General features: G+C 50.2%; 4 protein-coding genes across 4 annotated transcripts; 1 reads left to right on the top strand and 3 right to left on the bottom strand.

The window, feature by feature from the left end:
- Nucleotides 1-848: 848 nt before the first annotated feature.
- LOC112892766 lies at nucleotides 849-8,174 on the bottom strand (the record flags this gene model as incomplete). The annotated part of the gene is made up of 6 exons (XM_025959882.1): nucleotides 849-1,275; nucleotides 1,414-2,195; nucleotides 4,298-5,096; nucleotides 7,175-7,569; nucleotides 7,674-7,850; nucleotides 8,106-8,174. Coding segments are annotated over 6 exons (2,331 nt in total), but the record flags the coding sequence as incomplete, so codon positions are not given.
- On the bottom strand, nucleotides 6,851-8,023 carry LOC112893188. The gene is made up of 3 exons (XM_025960388.1): nucleotides 7,851-8,023; nucleotides 7,674-7,771; nucleotides 6,851-7,569 (listed from the first exon to the last, which is right to left on the bottom strand). Exons 1-3 carry the CDS (start codon nucleotides 7,936-7,938, stop codon nucleotides 7,171-7,173), a joined length of 585 nt encoding a protein of 194 aa, XP_025816173.1. The 5' UTR covers nucleotides 7,939-8,023; the 3' UTR covers nucleotides 6,851-7,170.
- A 1,735-nt stretch (nucleotides 8,175-9,909) lies between the features above and the next one.
- On the top strand, nucleotides 9,910-13,556 carry LOC112893181. Its single transcript, XM_025960378.1, has 5 exons — nucleotides 9,910-10,916; nucleotides 11,515-12,024; nucleotides 12,134-12,193; nucleotides 12,357-12,773; nucleotides 12,874-13,556. Exons 1-5 carry the CDS (start codon nucleotides 10,317-10,319, stop codon nucleotides 13,414-13,416), a joined length of 2,130 nt encoding a protein of 709 aa, XP_025816163.1. The 5' UTR covers nucleotides 9,910-10,316; the 3' UTR covers nucleotides 13,417-13,556.
- Nucleotides 13,557-15,117: 1,561 nt separating this feature from the next.
- LOC112893317 (GTP-binding protein SAR1A-like) lies at nucleotides 15,118-20,053 on the bottom strand. Its single transcript, XM_025960569.1, has 3 exons — nucleotides 19,722-20,053; nucleotides 19,478-19,609; nucleotides 15,118-15,768 (listed from the first exon to the last, which is right to left on the bottom strand). Exons 1-3 carry the CDS (start codon nucleotides 19,848-19,850, stop codon nucleotides 15,448-15,450), a joined length of 582 nt encoding a protein of 193 aa, XP_025816354.1. The 5' UTR covers nucleotides 19,851-20,053; the 3' UTR covers nucleotides 15,118-15,447.
- Between the last annotated feature and the right edge of the window lie 1,294 nt (nucleotides 20,054-21,347).

Below are 21,347 nucleotides of genomic sequence, written 5' to 3'. Positions count from 1 at the left end.
GCTGGGCTGGGCTGGGCTTTTATGCTCAAGAAAACCACTGAAGTAGTAGAAAGGGTCCACTTGGCCCAAGTCCGATTTTTAACTTTCCACCACACAAAAAACAGAATTCCATTTCCCGTAAACTTTTGAAACCATAAGGGTGGTTTTGACGCAGTTTTGTAGCGCCACGTAAGGGTGTCTTAAGTGACCGTACGTCACATGTGAGATGATAAATCAGACGGCGTTGGTAGTTTAGTAGTTCAGAGAAATGTACTTTATTCCAAGTATAACATAAAAAATATCTAAATATTTTTCATCTCGGGTGTCAGTGAGAAGGAGAGAGAAGAAACGGAGCTGGGCCGGTGCTAGGCTGATGTGTCGAGATCCTGAAACAAAATCAAATAAATTCTAAATAATTTAATAGTATTGAAATTGTGAATTTTAGGGTGTTACATAATTCCATTGCATTTCAACGTAAAAAGTAAATGCTGCCTGCCGATGGTATGGTATAAGTTCCATTTTAATCCAATACTCCAATCAAATTCTCTTTCAAATTCTAGGGCTTTGTTTGTTCCTGAATGGGAATATCTTATACCTCACGTCCTCACCCCCGACACAAACCTTGCTTTTAACATCAACTCAAAAAGATTCCCCCCCTCAAAAAAAAAACTCAAAACGGTTCGAACACTGCAGCTCAAACTGGTAATGGAAAATAAGAAATCAGGAATCATCGATAACATATAGTCTTCAGAACTGACTATCACGGCAAAAGAAAAAAGACAATAAGCAAGATGACCAATGCAAATTTGGCTAAGTTGGGATCATGCCACCATGGACTAGTCAGTGTCAGTGATGAACACATAAGCAGCAACGGTAGTAACTTGGGCTCTTACTGGAGATCAGTCATTTCTTAACATATACTAGTAGTTTATAAAACAGTAAAGCACGCATGCCATCATCCCAATGTATTCTGCTCAGTCGACGCAACTAAAACAACCAAAAATTACGGTCAAGGTCCTGCTCATCTACCGCATGCAAGTAGTCGACTGCTTACATATACTACTAACTGCAGTTAACAACTTGACAGTTTCTAGCAATTAGTAACACAAATTTCTCTAGAGGACACCCTCCACCACCAAAATGAAACTAATCAAGGCATCCTTCTCCAGCCTAGTAAACATATGCAATCATCTCTGAGCTGTGATGATATTGCGTTCGTCCCACAGCAAGCATGCGCAGGTTGCCTTCTTCTCCTTCCATTCTTTCCCACAAGTGTAGCAGAATTCATGGCCGCACCTGAAAAAAGCAACAAGCAAATTTTCAGAAGCTGGAGTTAACAGGAAACCATGTAAAGCATATCAGTTAATGAATCTTTCTGCATGACAACTAGAGTACGGAAATTATGCAACCAAGAGCAAAGAGAATGGACCATACATGCAGGTCATGTGGAAGCAACCCTCTGCAAGCTCAATCATGTGCCTGCATTTGACACATTGCCGCCACAACCGCGTCTTTGCAAGGTTCTCCAACCTTGCATCTTCTGGATGAGCATAGGGGTACTGCGCCTTGTACTCATCGCAAGTCATCATGTCATGCCATGGGACCACACAACTCATGCAGAAAGAGCCTCTGCATTTGACACACTTCCTCAATGTGGCAGCAGCAGCAAGTGTGTACTTTGAACAGGATTCTTGCATTGGATGGATTACTTCACTCAAGGACATCAAGGCTGAACACTTGGGGTATGGACAATAAATCTTTTGACTCGGTACGATCTGTTCTTCCCTGACACGTTGCACCATAATCTCCAACAGCAGTGGCGATAGGAATGCCTTTGATCCTTCCACGCTTAGCTTTGTGGTGCAACCATCTTGTGGGCAAGCTGGGAGCATTCCATGGAGTAGCTTAACTTTCACGTGCTCCTTCATGCAGGAGAAGCAAAAGCGATGTGCACAACCTTCAACTGCATGAATCTTTGTGATGTCAGCGTCTTCCAAGCAGATAGTGCAGGTCTCTCTTTTTTCGTTGCTGGCATTGGCAGCAAGAGCTTTGGCAATCTGAACAGCTATTGAATCTCTTGCTAATTTTACTATATAGCTGACTTGGCTAGGCTCAACAAATGAGATTTCACATTGCTCGAATTTCCTCCGCACTGTCAGGACCTGATTGATAATATCTGCTAGCTTCTTCCCTGATGGACGCCAAATCCCAAGCATCTGACATTGTAAAGATATTAGGGAATAATCACAAGAATGCATTATTATATTTGAGGAGCACATACAGGGAGATACAATCATCAGACCATAATAGAAGAAGGCATTCGCACACTGGATTTGAATTTACATGTCGTTCATGCATTCACATATCACAGATGATGCACAAGGAGAACAAACACGTATTGCGTACGCAACATCAAGACCGGCATTGAACTAGACACTAAACTGTGATACATCACCCTTCAAGGTTCCAATTTTTGCTGAAAAAGGAAACCGTAAAACTAAAAGTCATCATAAAGTTGTCTAGTTGTAGATGCGACATTTTAGTCTTGACCTACATTGAAGTGTTTGCCTGTACTAAGTGATCCTAGACGATCCGTTCAAGAAAATATATGGTGTTTTGGACACTATACGATCTACTGAAAACAACTTTGATCATCACTAGTAGCACTAGACTATTGTCTTAGCTTCAGTCGTAGCGCCGGGGAAATGCAAAACATTTGTGTGGTTGGCTATTCGGAACTGTTGTTGGACTGCAGATTGTTTGCCAAAAAAGAGGCCTACCACACCCGGAGCGCTGCCCTCTCTGCGACCAGGAGGAGGAAAACATTCAGCACATCCTCACTTCCTGTGTTTTTGCAAGGCAATTCTGGTTTGCCATTTTGCAGCCCCTAAATCTGTCTTGACTGACACCCACAAGGAGTGTTATCTTTGCTGACTGGTGGAAGAAGGCTGAGCGGAAACTTCAGAAACAGCACAGAAGGGGTTTTAAGTCCTTGTGCATCCTTGGAGCCTGGACCCTATGGAAGCATAGGAATGCATGTGTTTTTGAGGGGGCGTCTCCAAACCTGCAGGTGGCGGTGCAAGCCTTCAACGAGGAATCCCATCTTTGGCAATTCTCGGGGGCTAAGAGGCTTGCAGCCCTAAGCCTCGAGATAGTGGTGGTGCAGGTCTAGTAGCTGGGTGTGGTTGTGGTCTGGTCCTAAAATGAGTTTTTTATGTAATAATTTTTGCTAGAACTCTACGTTCCTCACTCTGGTCCAGGGTGTGGAATGGTTTTGTAATTGGACCACTCATTCTCTCTTAATACAAAGATACACAGCTCTCCTGCGTGTTCGAGAAAAAAAAAAGTCAGTCCTAGAGGAAATGAGGCTATGGGGTTTAGCTGGTCTAAGGGCATCACCTTGTTGACTGCCCTGCTGCTTGGTGGTGTTTAGCTCTTGCCTTGGTTGATCCAGTTATTTTTCCTTTTGTGCAAAGGTGCTACTGGTGTTATGTCTTATAAGCATGTGTGAGTGAGTGAGTGAGTTTGTTTGTGCGGGTTGGTTTTGTTTCTGTTGGGGCTCTTTTACCTCTTTTCTTCTTAATATAAAGATATGCAGCTATCTTGTGTGTTCGAGAAAAATAAGTACTCCTAAACTATCTGTTAAAGAAAATATATTTGTTTTGGCTCCAGTAAACAACTTTATTTATGAGATACTGAATTTCAAAATTAGTTATCATAATAACAGAGAAAATAGAAAACCACCCAAGTTCAAAGATAACAGTTAACCACCTTCAAGTCTCAATTCATGTTGAATATCCCCGCTAAAACACAGATTGCACCCTTCGGCTAATGTGGCTCAAGCTTGGCATCCAACATGGCTCTTATGCTATCTCTATGAATGATAAAGGAGCTCGACCCACTTGTTGTGCCTATTTCTTGTTTGTGCCAACCCAAAAGGAGAGGCCAAAAGGAGACAAGAATTTGAAGCGAAGAAAACAGCCAAAGCAAGTGGACTAGGCTCTATGTAATATGTGTAAACAAGAGACCGCGTCAGAACCCAAAATGAGCTAAAGTCTAACTTAGGTATGTGACCTCCCAAATGTCGTCCTGCGTACAAACTACAAACCATGGTACTGTATTCCTCTCCTATTTGCTTTCCAATAGGATTAGCAAAAACGAGCAGGCACTGCAACAGCGAAATATCCTAATTCCTAAACACACGAAAGCACCATCGCCAAATATAACAACTACAAGAAACATAGTTTTCATCATCAGTTCAATCAGAGCATTCTCTATTGACCATCTCGCTTCGGGCAACTCGGGAACAATGACATACATGGTTGTGCAGCATCTTGTGATCGGTGATGACCTTGACGCTGCGGATGTCCAGCTCCAGCGCCGCGTGGAGGCCCTCCAGCAGCGCCATCACCTCCAGCACCTCGCCGTCGCCCACAAACACCTCCTCCACCGGCTTGTGTATCCTGAGCACGACGTTCCCCTGCGGCCCACACAAGGCCACCGCCAGCACCGCCAAGCCGGGGTCCCGGTCCCTCGGCCCCACCGCCTCGCTGCTCGCCATGCCCTTGAAGAAGACGCTGAAGAGCGGGCTGGACGAGGACGAGGCTAGCTCCAGGGGGCGCTCGAAGTAGTCGCCGTCGTGGGCCCAGCGATCCTCCGGGATGGCGGCGAGCTCGCGCGCGAAGAGGGCGTCGTGCGCGGCGATGCGGACGGAGGCTGCAGCTTGGGAGTGGGCGGCGCGGCAGGCCAGGGCGTCGCGGCGGTCCTGCTCGGCGAGCGCAAGGTCGGTGGCCTGGAGCTCGAGGGCGTAGGCAACGTCCGAGGAAGGCTCGGGGAGCGTGGGGGCGGCTTGCGTCCAAGAGGATGAAGCGGCATTGGGAGAGGAAATTGAGGTATGGGCACGGAGGGAGGCTTGGATGGCTTCGTCGAGCTGGAGCTGAAAGGCGTGGTCGAGGTCGCGGGCGGAAACAGCGGCGGAGCAGGCGAGGGCGACCTGCTCGCGCAGCGCGGCGAGGTCGTCGTCGCCGGCGGCCGTCATCGGAATTCGGGATGGGAGCGGGGGATGGAAAGGCGAGGGTTTTGATGTGATTCCGGAAGGGTTGGCCAAACGAGCCGGGCTAAATGCGCGGCCCGAAATATGGTCCGGAAAAGCACGGTCCAGATATGGTCTGGCATGATTGCTACATGCGCGGGCTGGCACGGCACATCGAGCGGACCGTGCGTGACCATCACTCCGGCCCGTAGTGCCAGCTCGGGTACGGTCCGACTAAGGACTAGGCCCGATAACAACATGATATCAGGCCTGCTAACTTCCTACCATTCCATACAAAATTCAACATTCTCCTCCTAAACCCTAATTTTTACTCCTGCACCGTCCATCCGCATCGGCCGCACCTTCCCTCCCACTCCCGCAGCGGTGCCCGCCTCTCCTGGGTCCCCTCCCCTACCTCCTCGACGCACCACCGCCCCTACCTTCCCTCACGTGCAGGCCTGCGACGGCGCGGCGGCGCCCTGCCCCTCCTGCATCCCCGCCCCCACCGTCCTCCAATCTGGTGCTCGACCTCTCCGCTCGCCGGCTGCTGCTCCAGCCTCTCGCTGTCTCTCCGCTCGTCGGCCGCTGCTCCAGCTCTCAGTCCCTCCGCTTCGCCGGCCGCCGCTCTAACCTCCCGACGGCCGCCGTCCGGCCTCTGCTCCGCCCGATCCGGCCTCCACGAGCTAGCACAGGCCATCGGGCTCGCCGGCCCGGCCCATCCTGGCCCGATTAGATGGCCGTCGTGCCGTGCCTAGGCGGGTGGTGCGGCATGTCGGGCGGCCCGGCACGGCCCGTTTACATGGCCGTGCCGAAACGGGCCGTGCCAAAACGAGCCCGTGCCGTGCTTGGCCGGGCGGTCCATTTGGCCATCTATAGAACCATGCACCGTCGCTGCCCGCTAGAGCTGAAAGGCTGGACTGGACTGGGCTGGGCTGGCTTGGGCGTTTATACGCTTTAAAGACTGGACCGTGAAATGAAGGTGGGGAAGTCCATTTGATCTCTCACTTACCGATTTCTCACCTCACCTCCAACCGAGAACCAGATTTTAGTTGCCCCTCAACTTCGGAAACTTGTGGGGACGTGAGCTAAGTGTATATTAGTTGGTAAGGTTTATATAGATTCAAGTTCTCAACTAAGCACATGCACTCTTTCTGAATTTAGATCTTATTTGGATCGTATGACTAAACTTTAAGCCTAACTTTAGTTTACTAGTTAATATACAAAACAAGGGGATTAAAAGGTGTGCTAAATTTAGTCATACCACAACTAACCATCAGTTCTCCAAATCCATTAAAAAAACTAACCGTCTGATAAATAACCAGATTACCCACATCTACCTTATCCGTCCATGCATGCGGAAAGAAAGGGTAAAATGAACTTTCTTTATCTCTCGGATAACTTTTAGTCCTGGAATTCAAATAAGGTATGAATTAGTTTGGCCTGAACTTTAGTTTTAAGTGATTTTATTTTAACCGATGATATTCTTTCGGTGATAGATGATATACATATTAACAGCGAGCGAGACATCTGCGGATTAATAGGGATAGAGTTGCATACCTATATTCGTAGGTGTAAGTATATTTGCATATATATATATATATATATATATATATATATAAGCATACGTGTCTATACTATATATATTGAAACAAAACAATCTACTAGGCGACGCTATTGGATATGTTGGCCGATTACTAAATTCTGTAGCTGTCTTTCGGTGCTGGTGCTCGTCGTCCTGCTCTTGGATATCAAATTGTGCCAACGCTAACGCTCCCAGACGGTCTGCTTAAACAATACTAATAAATTAGAAGAGGCTATTGGGTTTAATTTATTCTTGTATTTATCTGAAGCTTTAATTTTCATCTACTTCTTGTCAAACAGGTAAAGAAAACAAGAACAACTCCTATTCATGACTTTCCACGCAAGTACTAGCTAGCGTACCTAACCTAGTAGCAGTGCAGATTTTGCACTTTGCTGTAGCAGCAGTTCTTCTCATTCCACAACAGGTCGAGTGGTCGATCACAGGCTTCCTATTATCTCGATGCATCAAGTCGATCTCATGCACTACGGCTAATAACTAGTTATCACTGTCACAGTGTCACTACACTATACTTGATCAGAGCAACTGGCACCAACATGTGCTTCGTTGATGTGATCGATCACGCCCACGCGAGGACCGCGGCGGCCGCGCCCAGCAGCAGCGGCGGCGCGAGGCTGCCGACGAGCGAGGCTGGCCGCCGGCCGCCGGCCGCGCGGCCGTAGAAGTACCCGTCGCCGTAGTTGTCGCCGCCGCCGCCGGCCCCTCCGAGGCGGCGCAGCACGTCGAAGTCGCCGCGGAGGCCCGAGCGGCCGCAGCCGCTGTCGAGCGCGGAGCGGACGTCGGCGGCGGTGGCGCCGTTGTAGAAGCGGAAGTTGCCCATGATGCCGTCGACGCAGCGGAGCACGAGCTCCGTCTCGGCCAGGCAGGGCCCGCTGCAGAAGGCGTCGGCCGACCCCGGCGGCACGTCCAGCGCGCCCTGCGGGCCCAGACGGAACGAGCCCTGGCACCTGCTGTAGATCTGGTCGCCGCGCGCATGGGCATGCCATGATCATCGATCGTTTCAGGAGGAGCTCGAGCTTTAGATCTTATCTAATTAGACAGCGAGGTGATCGGTGCACTTACGTAGCGGTCGTCGAAGCAGATGAGGGCTCTCCCGACTATGTCCGGGGCGTCTCTCTTCTGGCCATGGAAGGCGGCAGCAGCAGCAGCTGCGGAGCCATCTGCATGAGAAACGAAGAAGAGATGAGCCGTGTCGAGGAAAGCAACACAGAAGACAGCAAGGGAGTGAAGTAACGGTACCTGATCGGCAGCAAGGGATCAGCAGGCCGCACCAGGAGATGCACGCCAGCAGGAAGCAGCACAGCGGCCGGCTGGGAACGGACGCCATGGGAAGCAGGCAGGCTCCTGGCAAGCAAGCTCTCGACGCCGAGGGGGATGGAATAATGGTGTGCCGGCGTGCGAGGAAGAAGAAGGGTGAGCTGAACACTGTTGATTGATGATTGATCACTTGATCTGAATATATAGTGCAGCGTACGGTTACACGGCAACGCACGCATGTTGTTGCCTTTCGTTGTCAGGCCAAGCGTGATAAGCCGCTGAGCTTGCAGCCGCGGCCACCCGGTGTCCCGGTCAGTGCACGACCGTTTCCACCAAGCCCCTCCGCTCCGCTCCGGGGTTGGCGCTGGTTTCCTCGGGCAGGCCAACCAACCCGACCAAGATCGCACGAGATGCTCCGCGCACATGCCATCTTTTATAATTTCTCGCTACCTCACTCGTGTCCCTTTCACCGCAACGACCTAGATCGAGAGCCCCTCGATCCGTGTGCTCCTCGTCCTTCTGAAATCGTTTTCTGCACGTACTCTTTCCTGAAACGACATGTTGCTTCGCCGGTGAATCCTCTGACACCTGATCGAGACTTTGTGCCTTGTGCGTGTGCGTTTTCAGCTAAGGTGCGGGCGGTGTGTGGTGAGGGTCTGGTGGCCCGGGAGGAACCTACCCGTGCGCGCCTGACGTCCGTCCCTCCAGGTTCATTCGTTCTCCCGGAGAGGTGGAAAGGGACGGGGACGACGACGACGCGACCCGTGCAAGTAACCACCAGCCAGGGGCACGCCGCGAGCACGGTTCACCGTCTGCTGGGCTACCTAGGAAAAACCTCACCAAGGCAAGGCCGGCCAGTGGTAACCAGCAGCTACCTCTGTTAGTTTCATCAGCCAGAGACATGCAATCTGAAGGAAGGTAGCACGATGAGTCATGGGTCGACACGTGCACAGCTGCTTCTCTGAGAGGAGTATTGCCAGAAAAAAAAAAAGGCCGGCACAGCTGCACGTGCTCGATAGCTAGCTTGTCTGCAATTGCAATTCTCGAAGGTGGTGGACAGGCCGAATTCTCGTCCCGGAAACGGGTTCGTCGTAGGAATACATGTAAGGCCTATCTATTTCCGCGAACAGGAAAAAAAACATTTAGGCCCGACTTGTGCAGGCCGCCGAATCCCCCGGCATTTCCACCAAATTGGGCTTGGTAGTGGTACCCCCCCTACCGGGCTTTCCTCAAAATTGCTTCTGCGGCCCATCTTCAGCCCACCGGTCCGTTTCTTCTGGACGTCCGCCTCGTAGTCGTAGCGAGTTTGAGCCCGCTGCATGCGCCCGCGCGCGCGCAGCACGTGTACGTCCTCACCAGCGGCCTCATCCGCTGACGTGTCGCCCCCGCTCCCGCCGGCCGACGCGTCCACGCAAGTAACTCCCCGGATCTTCTGCGCCTCAGCCAGCCCCAGCCTCGTGGTTCACGACTACCCCCGGGGCGGGAAGGAAACGGACGCGGCGCTGCCGTGTCACGCTGACCCGCGCTAGCTTACCGAAATCGCAAGCGTGGTTTGGCGGCCAGCGCTCATCTTTTGGCCTCGGATCGCGTCACGGCATTGCGATCTCGTGCCACGGACACAGATGCCTCGCAACACAACAGTACAAAACTCCACCGCAGGGAAGGGAAACCACGAGGCCAATGCTCTCACTTTCTTTTTCTCTCTTCTTTTTTTTCCCCCTTCTGTTTTCCGTGGAACAATGTTGAATCCAGGTGACCACTCCAAGGTCGCTTCGTGATCGATATTTTTTTTATTTCGTTTTATCTCCCACAATACAGTTTGACCCTTGGTTGGGTTTGGTTACTAGTACTGCTGCTGCTGGCTGCACAGAGAGGGTTTGGGTCTCAAGAACACAGAGCAAGCGGCGTGGGACACCACCAGCTGGAATCCGCAACCAAAAAGCACCACAAGAAAACGAGAAATATCCGCGTCAAAGGGATCCCTACGGGCAAGCAACCAGGAGACTTTTCCTCCTCCGCCCACAAACGATCCGCAGTCATCGCCGACCTCCACCCACCTCCCTCCCTCCTCCATGTCTCCACGTATATAGGAGGAGCTCTCCTCCAATGCGCCTCCCCCCTTCTCCTTCTCTTCCCTCCCATCCCCGGCAGCCAGGTCTCACAATCACGGCAGCTGGGCAGCCACTGTCGGTCATCGAGATCTACTCAGGTGACCCGAGGTAGAAGAAGAAGGGTTAACCACCTGTCCACCCAGCCGGCGAGCGAGCCCCACAGGCCACCACGGCGTCAGCCGCCTGAGTCCCGTCAGCCCTCGAGGAATCCTAAACTTAACCGCGCTATTATTAATCAGCGGACGCTTAACCGCGCCCAGGTGCTCGTGCGCACGGGAGAAGGCGAGGAGGAGGCCACGTCTCGGAGGCGGGCGCGGCCAGGGGGTGGGCCAAGGCCATGGACGCGCTGAGGTTCCTGAGCGGCGCCGCGGCGCCGCCGCCGCAGCCTCCGGTGGCGCCGGCCTCGGTGCCGCCGCCGACGATGACGGCGCAGCAGCGGCGGCAGCAGCACCACCCGCCGCGCGCCGCGCTGCACGCGCCGCTGCTGCGCCTGTGGCCGCGCGGCGGGGGCGGGGGCGGGGGAGAGAAACCGGCCGCGGCGGGCGGCGCCGTCCGCGGCGCGGAGGCGAGGATTCCTCCGCCCGAGGAGGAGAGGGAGGCGGAGGCGGGCGGGCGCGGGCAGGGGAATTCGAACTGGGTGCTGCAGATGCTGCGGGTGCAGCCGCGGTGGGCGGACGCGGCGGACGCGGAGGCCACCGGCGGCGGAGACCGAGAACCGGAGGAGGAGGAGGAGGCCGCCGGCGGTGGCGTCGAGGACTGCGCTTCCTGCAGCGCCGGGGGCGGGGACGAAGGCTGCGCCGTGGGGTACGACGAGGGCGAGGTGTTCGACCGCGCCTCCTTCTCGCGGCTCCTGCGGAAGACGTCGCTCGGCGAGGCCAAGGAGTACTCCATGATGTCCTACCTCTGCAACATCGCCTACATGATCCCCAGGATTCAGGTAACATCTTCATCGCCAGCTAGCTTCTGCTGTAACTTCACGCGTCAAATCGCAGTTCGTCTTTGGTGAATTTGTTCTGTTTGTGATTACTTTGGGTAAATTTGTCTCATGAGCCTTTGACTATGCCAGAGCCAGACAGGTGCCGTGTTCTTGTTCATGCTGTAAATTTTCAGCGTCAATGCAGGTGCCGGATGGTGGTATTTTTCTAGGAATGTTCAAGCGAAATTTGGTCTGTTTTGGATTTTACTGTTTACTTTTATGTGAGTGTAGCTTTCCATAAGCTACTCTTGGATTAGTCCATCCTTGAGTACCATTTGTCTTGTTGCCGATTGGTTACTTGTCATGAAATGCTTTTCTGGCTTATGGATAGTAGATGATTAAATTTGATCTGAAGAAGGACAGATGATCATGCATGTGATCCTTCAGAACTCCTATTTGGTTCTGATGCGGTTTTAGTCTTACTAGTTGCAGGTTGTGGCATTACCTCATTGATCTAATGTAACTGAATTGCCGCTGCAAATATCCTACCTGTTTCTAGTAAGTCACCTTTGTTGCAGCCTAACTTGGGAATTGTTTGCTTTTGTGCCGCCCATCTCAGCCAAAATGTCTCCGGAGGTACAATTTGCGGTTTGTGACTTCGTCAGTGCAAGACAAGGCCAGAACTAGCCCTGATCAGAAGCAGGAGCATAGCAATGCGAAGGATGAATCTCAAGATGAAGTATCTGAAGCTGTCGGCAATGCTGCGTCAGCAAGCAAGGAGGAACACAGTGGCCTGGGGATAAACCCCTTTGGTGCATACCATGTTGTGTCATCCGCTGCATCTTATTTGCATTCCCGGGCCATGGGCATTATGCCATTTGGTTCTAGGAATGATGTCAAGGAAGATCCGACGGCCATCATGGCATTCGTGAACGGCGAGAATGGTGAAGGGTTAAGTATGGACGAAGCCTCATTCGTTGCCACAACGAATTCGGTAACTTCCATGGTTGCAGCAAAGGAAGAGACAAGGCAAGCTGTCGCAGATGATCTGAATTCTTCGAGATCTTGCCCCTGCGAGTGGTTCATTTGTGATGATGATCAAAACACCACAAGATACTTTGTGGTTCAGGTAATGCTCATGCCCAAATTCTCATGATGGTTCGATAGTTTTCTGTTTTTAATACTTCTTAATGCTGTAGCTTATCGTGTGCCACTCTGGTTTTGTATGTAATCTGCAGGGCTCAGAATCAATTGCTTCTTGGCAGGCCAACCTTTTATTTGAGCCTGTCAAATTTGAGGTATGTTGCTAGCTGTGGCTAAAATTCAGTTTCATGTAATTCTCACCTAGGATGAAACCAATGCTGCACAAATGTTAAAGTATGAGCAACCAGATTGAACGAAGCAAGATCATGAACTAGTGCTTTATATAACATCTGTACCATTTTTATTTTGTTCCTGCAGGAACTCGATGTGCTGGTTCACCGTGGCATATACGAGGCTGCAAAGGGGATATATCACCAGATGCTACCATACGTGAAATCCCACCTGAAAGCCTGCGGTAAATCTGCCAGGCTGCGGTTCACCGGCCACTCCCTCGGCGGGAGCCTGGCCCTGCTCGTGAACCTGATGCTGCTGATGCGGGGCGAGGCCCCCGCTTCGGCGCTGCTGCCGGTGATCACGTTCGGCGCGCCGTGCATCATGTGCGGTGGCGACCTCCTCCTCCGCCGGCTCGGGCTTCCGCGGAGCCACGTGCAGTCCATCACCATGCACCGGGACATCGTGCCCCGGGTGTTCTCCTGCCACTACCCGGACCACGTCGCCAACATCCTCAAGCTCGCCAACGGCAACTTCCGCAGCCACCCGTGCCTCACAAACCAGGTAGATGCTCGTGTTCTGATCATGTTACATTTCTATAGCATTTGTGTTGTGAACTATGGATTCATCTTCAGAAATGTTGTTAATCCAATTCCAACTGCAGAAACTTCTGTACGCGCCAATGGGTGAGGTGCTGATCCTGCAGCCGGACGAGCGGCTGTCCCCGCACCACCACCTGCTCCCGCCGGACAGCGGCATCTACCGCCTGGGCGGCGGCGGGGGCAAGTCGTCCTCCTCGTCGGGCGCCGACGATGCCTCCCTGCTGGAGCTCCGTTCCGCGCTGTCGGCCTTCTTCAACTCCCCGCACCCGCTCGAGATCCTCAAGGACAAAGCCGCGTACGGGCCCCGGGGCTCCGTGTACCGCGACCACGACGTGAACTCGTACCTCCGGTCCGTGCGCGGCGTGGTGCGCAAGGAGGCCCGGCGCGCGCGGGAGGCCGAGCGCGAGCGCTGGCGCCTCCTCCTCTGGTGGCCCTTCGGCGTGCACGGCGCGCTGTCGTGGGGCTCCGGCTCCGGCGCGGGCCGCGGCGGGTTCGTGGACGCCGTGGCCGAGGCGGCGCGGCGCGCGCACCTGCTGGCGGTGGTGCTGCTCCCCGCGGAGCTGCTCGCCCTCGGCGCGCTCCAGGTCGTCGCTAGGCTCAGGTGATAGGGGTTCGATCCGTCCGTCCGTTGGTTGGCGATGGTTGGTCCACCGCCGATAGATTCATGCACACGATTCTTTTGTAACAGAAGCGCGTCCCCAGGACGCATGTGAAATGGAAATAGAAACTTTCTTTCATTATTTCAGAAACTTTTCTCTGTATTCCCGTTCTCAAGACCCCAGCAGCAACAAAGAAGCGAAAAAAAAGATCTCCGTTGCGTTCACATACTTAGGGCGTGATTGGTTTCCCGTAGAACACGGAAGAGAGGCGCGCAGGCAATGTGGTTCCGCGCACGTGCTACCGAGAGCGAACACGCCGGCGGAAAATGAAGGCTCGCCGTTGCTATCGGCACACCCACTGCTAGCACACCTCTCCACAGCTAGCACAGGCTCGTTTCGCCGTCGGTCCGGATCGAGACACTGGAGGTGGGGAAGAGGAGAGCCGTTGGCCGCCGAGGAAGCTCGCCGGCGACACCGCTACGCCGCGCCATCTCGGACGCCCGCGGGTTCTAATTAGTTACGTCCCAGAAATGCTTTCGAAATCGGCCGTCCTGTCCGAGGTTTTGCCTTGCACCTGCCTGCCCGGCGCGTCCGGACCGCTGGCGAGCGGCAACCCCGCGCGCACGCGGGGCGCGCGAGAGGTGCCAAGGCGGGGGGTCCGCGTCCGCGCTCGTGCCTGCCGACCGGGCTGTGCGGGGTCGCCGGCGCGGGGGCGGGGCCGGCCGGGTCCTCGGGTCGGATACGACGGCGCGTGGACGTGCCGAGCCGATCCCCATCCGACGCGGCGGTCTCGGCCCCCCTCCGGGCCTATCGCGGCCGGCGGAGAGCGACCGCCGCGCTAGGCGACGCCGGAGGTGAGCCGGCTACAGCGGGAACCGGTCGGCCGCAGCGAACGAACGAAGAAGCCTGCACGGAATCTCGCGCCCCGTTCCGTTCCGACTCATCCGCCGGAGGTCGGGTCCAAGCCGGAAACGGAACCAAGTGCTGCTGGCTTCTGACGCCGAACACCTGGGTGCCGGAGGAGGAGCTAGTTGACCTGCACCATGGCTTGTGGTTCCAAATGCTTGGAGAGGCTTCCCGTCCCGAAATGCAAAGGCTCAGTTCAATCGATCGATCGATCACCGCGAGTTATGGAAAACCCTCGCGAGTGACCGCCACGTGATGGGTGCCGGAACGAGGTCGTGGAGCGAAGCATCGTTACGAAAACCCTCTGGTCTGGTGTTCTTGTCTTTGCGCTGGGTCAGAGGAAAGGAAGGAAAGATCGCTTCGTTTGGCATCGCACCTGGAACGGGTGCGTGCGTCCGGGAGGAAGCAGCCGGGGGGCTGCACGGCCCGCTCCCTGGCCGCAAGGGTCGCTCTCTCGCCTGGGTCTCGAGAGATGGAAACAGTCGGATAGGAACTCCAGCCCAAAAATCCAATGCCATGTCATTCATGATTTATTTATCCACTTTCCAGCCATTTTCATGTTCCTGTGCAAAAGTGCTATCTCCTTTTTCGAATTGACAATGATGGCAGCGTTCAGATTAGCGTGCCGCTTCGTTGCAGTAGAAGCTGCAAAGTTTACCAATGCAACCTTCATCAAGCATGCTAGGAGTCACCACTGCAGGTCTCAAAAAATGCACGATTTGTTCTCAGTTGAGACACCACTACCACAGCCTTACAACCATGCTTTCAGGAACCACAAACTGCTACCAAACATTTCACTGGTTAGCGACGAAAGATCACCAAAGCTGCTACCAAACATTTCACTGGTTGAAGTAACGTGATTACATAAGCTGGAATATTCCTCGCTGCGTTGAAGCGGTTCCAGCAACCGCATTTTTTGAACTGTCAAGAACATCACTCACAAACAATCAGAAAAGAAAATAGACCCATCACATATCTAGGATTAACACCAACTTACAGGATTTCCCTATCACTAGCTACCATAACCTTTTCATACAGCTGCGGATTTCTCCATAGTGACGACCAGACCTGACTCCCGACCAAGAGCAGCACCCCGTGCCCAGTGCTATGGACAGAGGGGAGGGTGTAGCTTCACTTGATGTACTGAGACATCCATTTGAAGCCTTCGCCGTAGCCCATCTTGCGCACCACGCTGCACATGAAGATCTCCAGGGGGCGAACATTGGAGTCAGACAAGTTCACGTTGCCCTTTCCGGTTGTGAAGTTGCTCAGCCCGAGGTAGTACCGCAGCTCCTCCTCTGAAGCCGCGTACGGGATGTCAATCTTATTGCCCAGTATGAGGAAAGGAACGTTCGCAAGCGAGTCGTCTGCTAGAAGAGCGTCAAGCTCCTTCTTCGACTCGGCAAACCGTTCCTTGTCAACAGCATCCACCAAGTACACGACAGCATCCACCTATAGGACATATACTAAGAAATTAGAAAGAGCTAGACAAAAGGATATGCCAAAACAATAAACAATAAAGCATAGAACTTATTAAGTTTACAGTTAATCGTTAAAGCCTGGGGTATTGTTCAGCCAGGGGAATAAAGTAGTAACTTAACTTGGGTCCTAGTATTAAATGCCTAGTGCTAAACAGTCACATTTTTCCCCTGACCAAACATTGGATCAAAAACTGAATCAATTCAACATGGCTCAAACATGGTGTTCTGAAAAGATAAACAGAAGCCTTAAGCAACTTGTGTTAGACAACAGTCATGCAAATAAGATCTTTTGAGATGCAGTTGGGTGTGGTGTGGTGGTGGTGTTTTGGGGGGGGGGGGGGGGGGTGTTTGGCGCAGTTTTATGTGGTTTACATGAAGATGAGTACACGAATTCAAGTTTTGAATCATCTCCAGCTGTTGTTGTAGACGAATTTCCATATTCCCTCCATGTTATTCACTTCCCTAGTTCTCTTGTAGCAAAATAGCAAAACACAATGGGTAAACGACATAATGTACAGCATTCTTGATTATTCCCTCAAAACTACCATGGTTTTTGTTGTTCCGCACTGTTTTAGGCCAGCAGGGGCAAGTGACTTAACAGTACTTCAGCAAGTCTAATCCAAGAACAGTACAAAGCGCCAAATCTAGGATTCCTCTAAAGCCCTCCAGTTTTCCAACATGTCAAAAAAAATTGTGACCATAACCTGTTTACCACTAGGAGCTCTACCTTCCTTTCTCAGCCAGTCTGTCTCCAACTCAACTGCATCCTACGCACATGTAATGGGCTGCAGAGCCTCAATCCAAGGGCACTGCCATCACTCGCACTGTGGAGTCTGTTCCTCCCAAGGTTGATGCCTTGGAAGTGAAGCAGCCAGGCTTGACAGATAAGAAGATGCAGCAGTAGAGAAAGCGTAGTAAGGGCGCCAGAAAGAGCAAGGTGCTCATCAGAGTTCATATGCTCCCCAGTGTAGATGGAGGACCAAAATCGTCCAATAGTAATAAGCATGGATAGTACATTTGAAATGCTCTCGATATATTTATATCAGACTGTGATTTGCTGAAAGAACTGAAAAGAACGTCTGTCTTATTCCCACCATATTAGGGCATCTGGGTTTCAATTCAAAACCCTGAGATGAACTCAGGTGTTCTCAGCAAGTCTCATCCAGAACATACAAAGCATAAAGTGGAGGATATCGTTAAAAGTCTTTTAGTTTCTTTTACAAAAGATTGACCAAGAACCAGTGTGTCTGAAGAGCTTTGCACCCATAGCACTCAGACTTCCCACATTGCCAAATTACCACAAATACTGTGACATAAACCTGTTTATCAACTATCACAAAAACCAAAGGATGAAGGAGCGGAACTTCACAATAGTTATAAACAGGCACACTTCATAGTCTTATTAGTGGTAATTTGGTCAAGAGGGAAGCCTGAGTCATACATTTGGAAAGCTCCCCAAACACAGTGATACATGCACAATTTTTCCATATTTTTATTTCAGACTGTGCTTTATTGAAATGAAGAAATATTAGAATCAGACAGGATACTTATCTTGTTCCCTAATCCCTCCGTCCCAAAAAAGAATGCAACTTTCGCATATCGAGAAGTCAAACAATTTCAAGTTCGACCAAATTTATACAAAATAGTATTAATATTTATATTACAATATGAGTATTACTAGATTAATCGTGTAATATATTTTTATACTAAATTTATTTGGAGACATAAATGTTACTAAATTTTTTATATAAATTTGGTCAAATTTGAAACTATTTGACTCCTCAGGATGCGAGAGTTGCATTTTTTAGGATGGAGGGAGTACATTCTAGGTCAGATGAGGGTTTATGAAAACCCACAACTGAACTCAAGACCTTTCAGAGATTCATCCAAGAACAGTACAAGACATAAAGAGGATTTCTGTTAAAGCAGCTCCAGTGTACACACAGAAATCGAACTATAGATGACCGAACTCCTAAGACGAGTCCACCCATGAGCTACCAGCTGGTTAAAATATTCCACGCACAGTAGGACAGGGCATGGGCGTCAGGCATGTGAAGCTCCACGCCTCCATCTGGCCAACAACTGAGCAGCTCACAGTTTTTTTATATTTTCCTTAATGATAGAATGCAGCAATGAAACTCTTGAACTGAATTACACATCAACGATTTTCCAATCCAAAATTAAAACTACTAGGGCTGCTCTTAAAAGCCTAACATTTCTTTTAGCAAAAATAGACCAAGAAAACAGTGTCTCTGGAGAGCTTTGCACTTATAGCACTCAGACTTCCCACATTGCCAAATTACCACACGAACCCATTCACGGCTAATGGGCAGCTTTACCTCTCCATATTCTGCATGTCAGACTCAACCACAACTCCAGCAAGGCGCTGACCAGAGGTCTGATGCATGGCAGAGAAGATGGAGGAGCAAAATTGCTCAATAGTTGTAAGCAGGTATCTCATAGCCTTATGAGTGGTAATCTGGTCAAGTGAGAAGCATGAGTTGCACATTTGGAAAGCTCTTCAAACACAGTGATTCAGGGAAAATTTTCCACATTATTATTTCAGACTGTACTTTGCTGAAATAAAGAACATAGAAGACAAAGGAAATATGTCTTGTTCCCACCACTCCAGGTCAGACTATTTTATTTTTTGAATGAAAAAAAAACAAAGAGTGGACTCAGGTGTTCTCAGCAAGTCTCGTCCAAGAACAGTCAAGTGGAAAGCATGAGCTGTACATTTGGAAAGCTCTCCATGCACAGTGATGCATGGACAATTTTCCCATATTTTTGTTTGAAGCTGTGTTCTGTTGAAATAAAGAATCGCAAAAGAATTAAAAAAGACTAGGCATGCGTCGCTAAAGTTTGTTCAATACTTCTACTAAGGTTAGGTAACATCCTTGCTAGGAAATACCAACTAGTTCCACTTGCACATGTAGATTGTGTACTCTTGTTGGATACAGATATCACATCCTATAAACCTCTGAATGTTTGATGTGAAGAATCAATGGCACCAGTAGGTATCCCCACCAAAATTGTAGTGGGCCATTGCAAATGGGCAGCTAATCTGGATGTCGGAGCTCAAATAACAGCATAACAGGTTGTCAAAATTTCTCTGCAGGTATGTTGTCCTTGGTTACCTGAGGTGACTATCTCCACAAAATCATAGCTCTGGGCACGCTGTGACATTCTACAATTTTTCTACTCCTACAGCGCTTAACTATTCGGCTATTCAGATGTAGTATGTTTAATTAACCCCAGATACTATATACTAATATCTAAAACCCTATTGTTTCTGTCTCAACCAAAATTTACGCCAAATCACACAAAAACACATGGAAGCAATCTAACAATAACAAGTAAAGAAATTCGGACGTTTCTAGTTTAACTCGTGACAGTACTTGCAATATACTAATATCTAAAACCCTATCGTCTTTGTCTTAACCAAAATTTACGCCAAATCACATAAAATCACATGGAAGCAATCTAACAATAACAAGTAATGAAATTCAGACGTTTCTAGTTGGGACCTTTCTAGTTTAACCCGAGATACTACTTGCAACTAAAACCCTACCATCTCCGTCTCAACCCAGATTCCCACACCAAACCTCTCGAAAACTGTACAGGGAAGCGCTCTAACAATAATAGAAACGAAACGAGCAGCAGGAGAAAGGAGAGTCAACCTTGGCGTAGTAGTCCTTCCAGACGCGGCGGGCGATCTGGTGGCCGCCGAGGTCGAAGGCCTTGAACTTGATCTTGCCGATGCTCAGCTCCTCCGACGTGGGGTACTGCGTTGGCTGGTGCTGTACGAGCCGCTGCGATCAATCCAACCAAACCAGATCAGGAATCCGCGTCAAGGGAAAAATCAAAACAATAGGACCGGAATTCGCAAGGGGAAAGCGCCGTGGATCGGAGGGAGAGAGGGACCTCGTCCTTGAGCATGTGGAGGAGGGTGGTCTTGCCGGCGTTGTCGAGGCCGAGGAAGAGGATCTTGGCCTCCTTCTGCCACAGCCCCAGCGACGCCAGCACCCCGTAGAACCAGTCCACCAGGAACATCTCTGCTCTACTCTCCGGCGATCTCCTCCTCTCCGCAGCAGATCGGCCAACGCTTCCTACTCTCCTGCTGCCTTGTCGCTCTTTCCCTCGCCGGCTTTCGACGGGAGGAATATTTCTTCCTCTTTTCTTCTTGCTTGTGGTCCGCGTGGCCTGGGTGCTCCGTTCTAGATTCTTCGGTGGCGTCTACTTGTTTCTAGAAGAACCTCCTCCTATGCCGTCAGATCAGGAGCGTTGCACGTTGGCCAGCTCTGCGGATTTTTTTTTGAAAAAAACATGACCCTTTCATTAAAAAGGCACCCCCAACTAACACATGACGGGATATCTAACAAATCCTCTAATACTTTTCTCGTTGAAAATAATCAGCTCTTTTTTTACCCAGATAGCTACAAGGCGCGTTTCCGCACGTGTTTTGGCATCGAGATGAGATCTCATCCATAGAAACTCCTTATGAGGGCAAGGAAAGTACTCTTTTTCTTACCTCTACCCTACGCAAGTGGAAACACCGGATGCAATGTTGATTGTTAATTGAATAAGAGGTTGTCAATATTAACCTACACCAACACTGATTGAAACGATCGTACCCTCAATGTAGAAGTTGATATTTTTGCATCCAAGGTGGATACACCATTAAAGCATAGGCGGCGGAAGTAGTGTGAGGCAAGGGTAGGGTTTGGAATGTTAGGATTGGTGCTATGTGTTTAAATAAGAAAATAAGAGTGATTTGGGACCGTGAGATCTGATCTGACGGATGAAAGAGATTGAGGAAACGTGCATGATAAGGTAAGGTGGTGGCGGCGTTGATAGGGAAGAGGATTTGAGGCATTAGGGTTAGTCTATGTATTTTTAAAATAATAGGTGATTACAGCCGTACGATCTCATCTAACGGCGGAGAGGGCAAAGACAAATATGGGAAGAAGAAAACATGTGATACGGGTGAGGTGGCAAAGATGGAGGTGTGGATGGAATTAGCATCTTTTAAAAAATTTTAAGGTAGGCATGTGAACTCTAAAATCAAGAGAAGAAATAACCACAACCATGAAATTTCATCCTCTCGTTAATGTTTTATCGAACAATAGAATATGAAACTTGTAATATATATTATGTTTGGAGTCCAGTTTTGTACCACTCAAGCTACTTAATACGCAATCCATTTTTGTTAGGAATGGACCATACTAATGCAAGACCCAGTAGTTGAAACATTACCGATGTTGGAAATATAGAAAATTTCCGTGCAAGTATTACTGGCTTATGTTATGTTTATATTATTGATACCGAATGGTTCGTGTAATTTACCCATGTCTGTACCTCTAGGACATCGTGTCTTTTAAAATAATACCCACTGTGTATTACCGATTTAGATTTAGCTTAATACGATCCGTTTTGACCCATTAATATAAGAATATAGTTATATTCAGTGGCCTTCCTGGCCTTTTGCTAAACGAATTTTCAAGGTGGTCATCAGAATAGGTTCAGTTTCTGAATCTGGTTTGACAGGTC

The sequence above is a fragment of the Panicum hallii genome, chromosome 5, assembly GCF_002211085.1.
Source record: "Panicum hallii strain FIL2 chromosome 5, PHallii_v3.1, whole genome shotgun sequence".
Classification (NCBI taxonomy): domain Eukaryota; kingdom Viridiplantae; phylum Streptophyta; class Magnoliopsida; order Poales; family Poaceae; genus Panicum; species Panicum hallii.
Note: the sequence above shows the minus strand (reverse complement) of the source record. Positions and strands in the feature narration are given on the sequence as shown.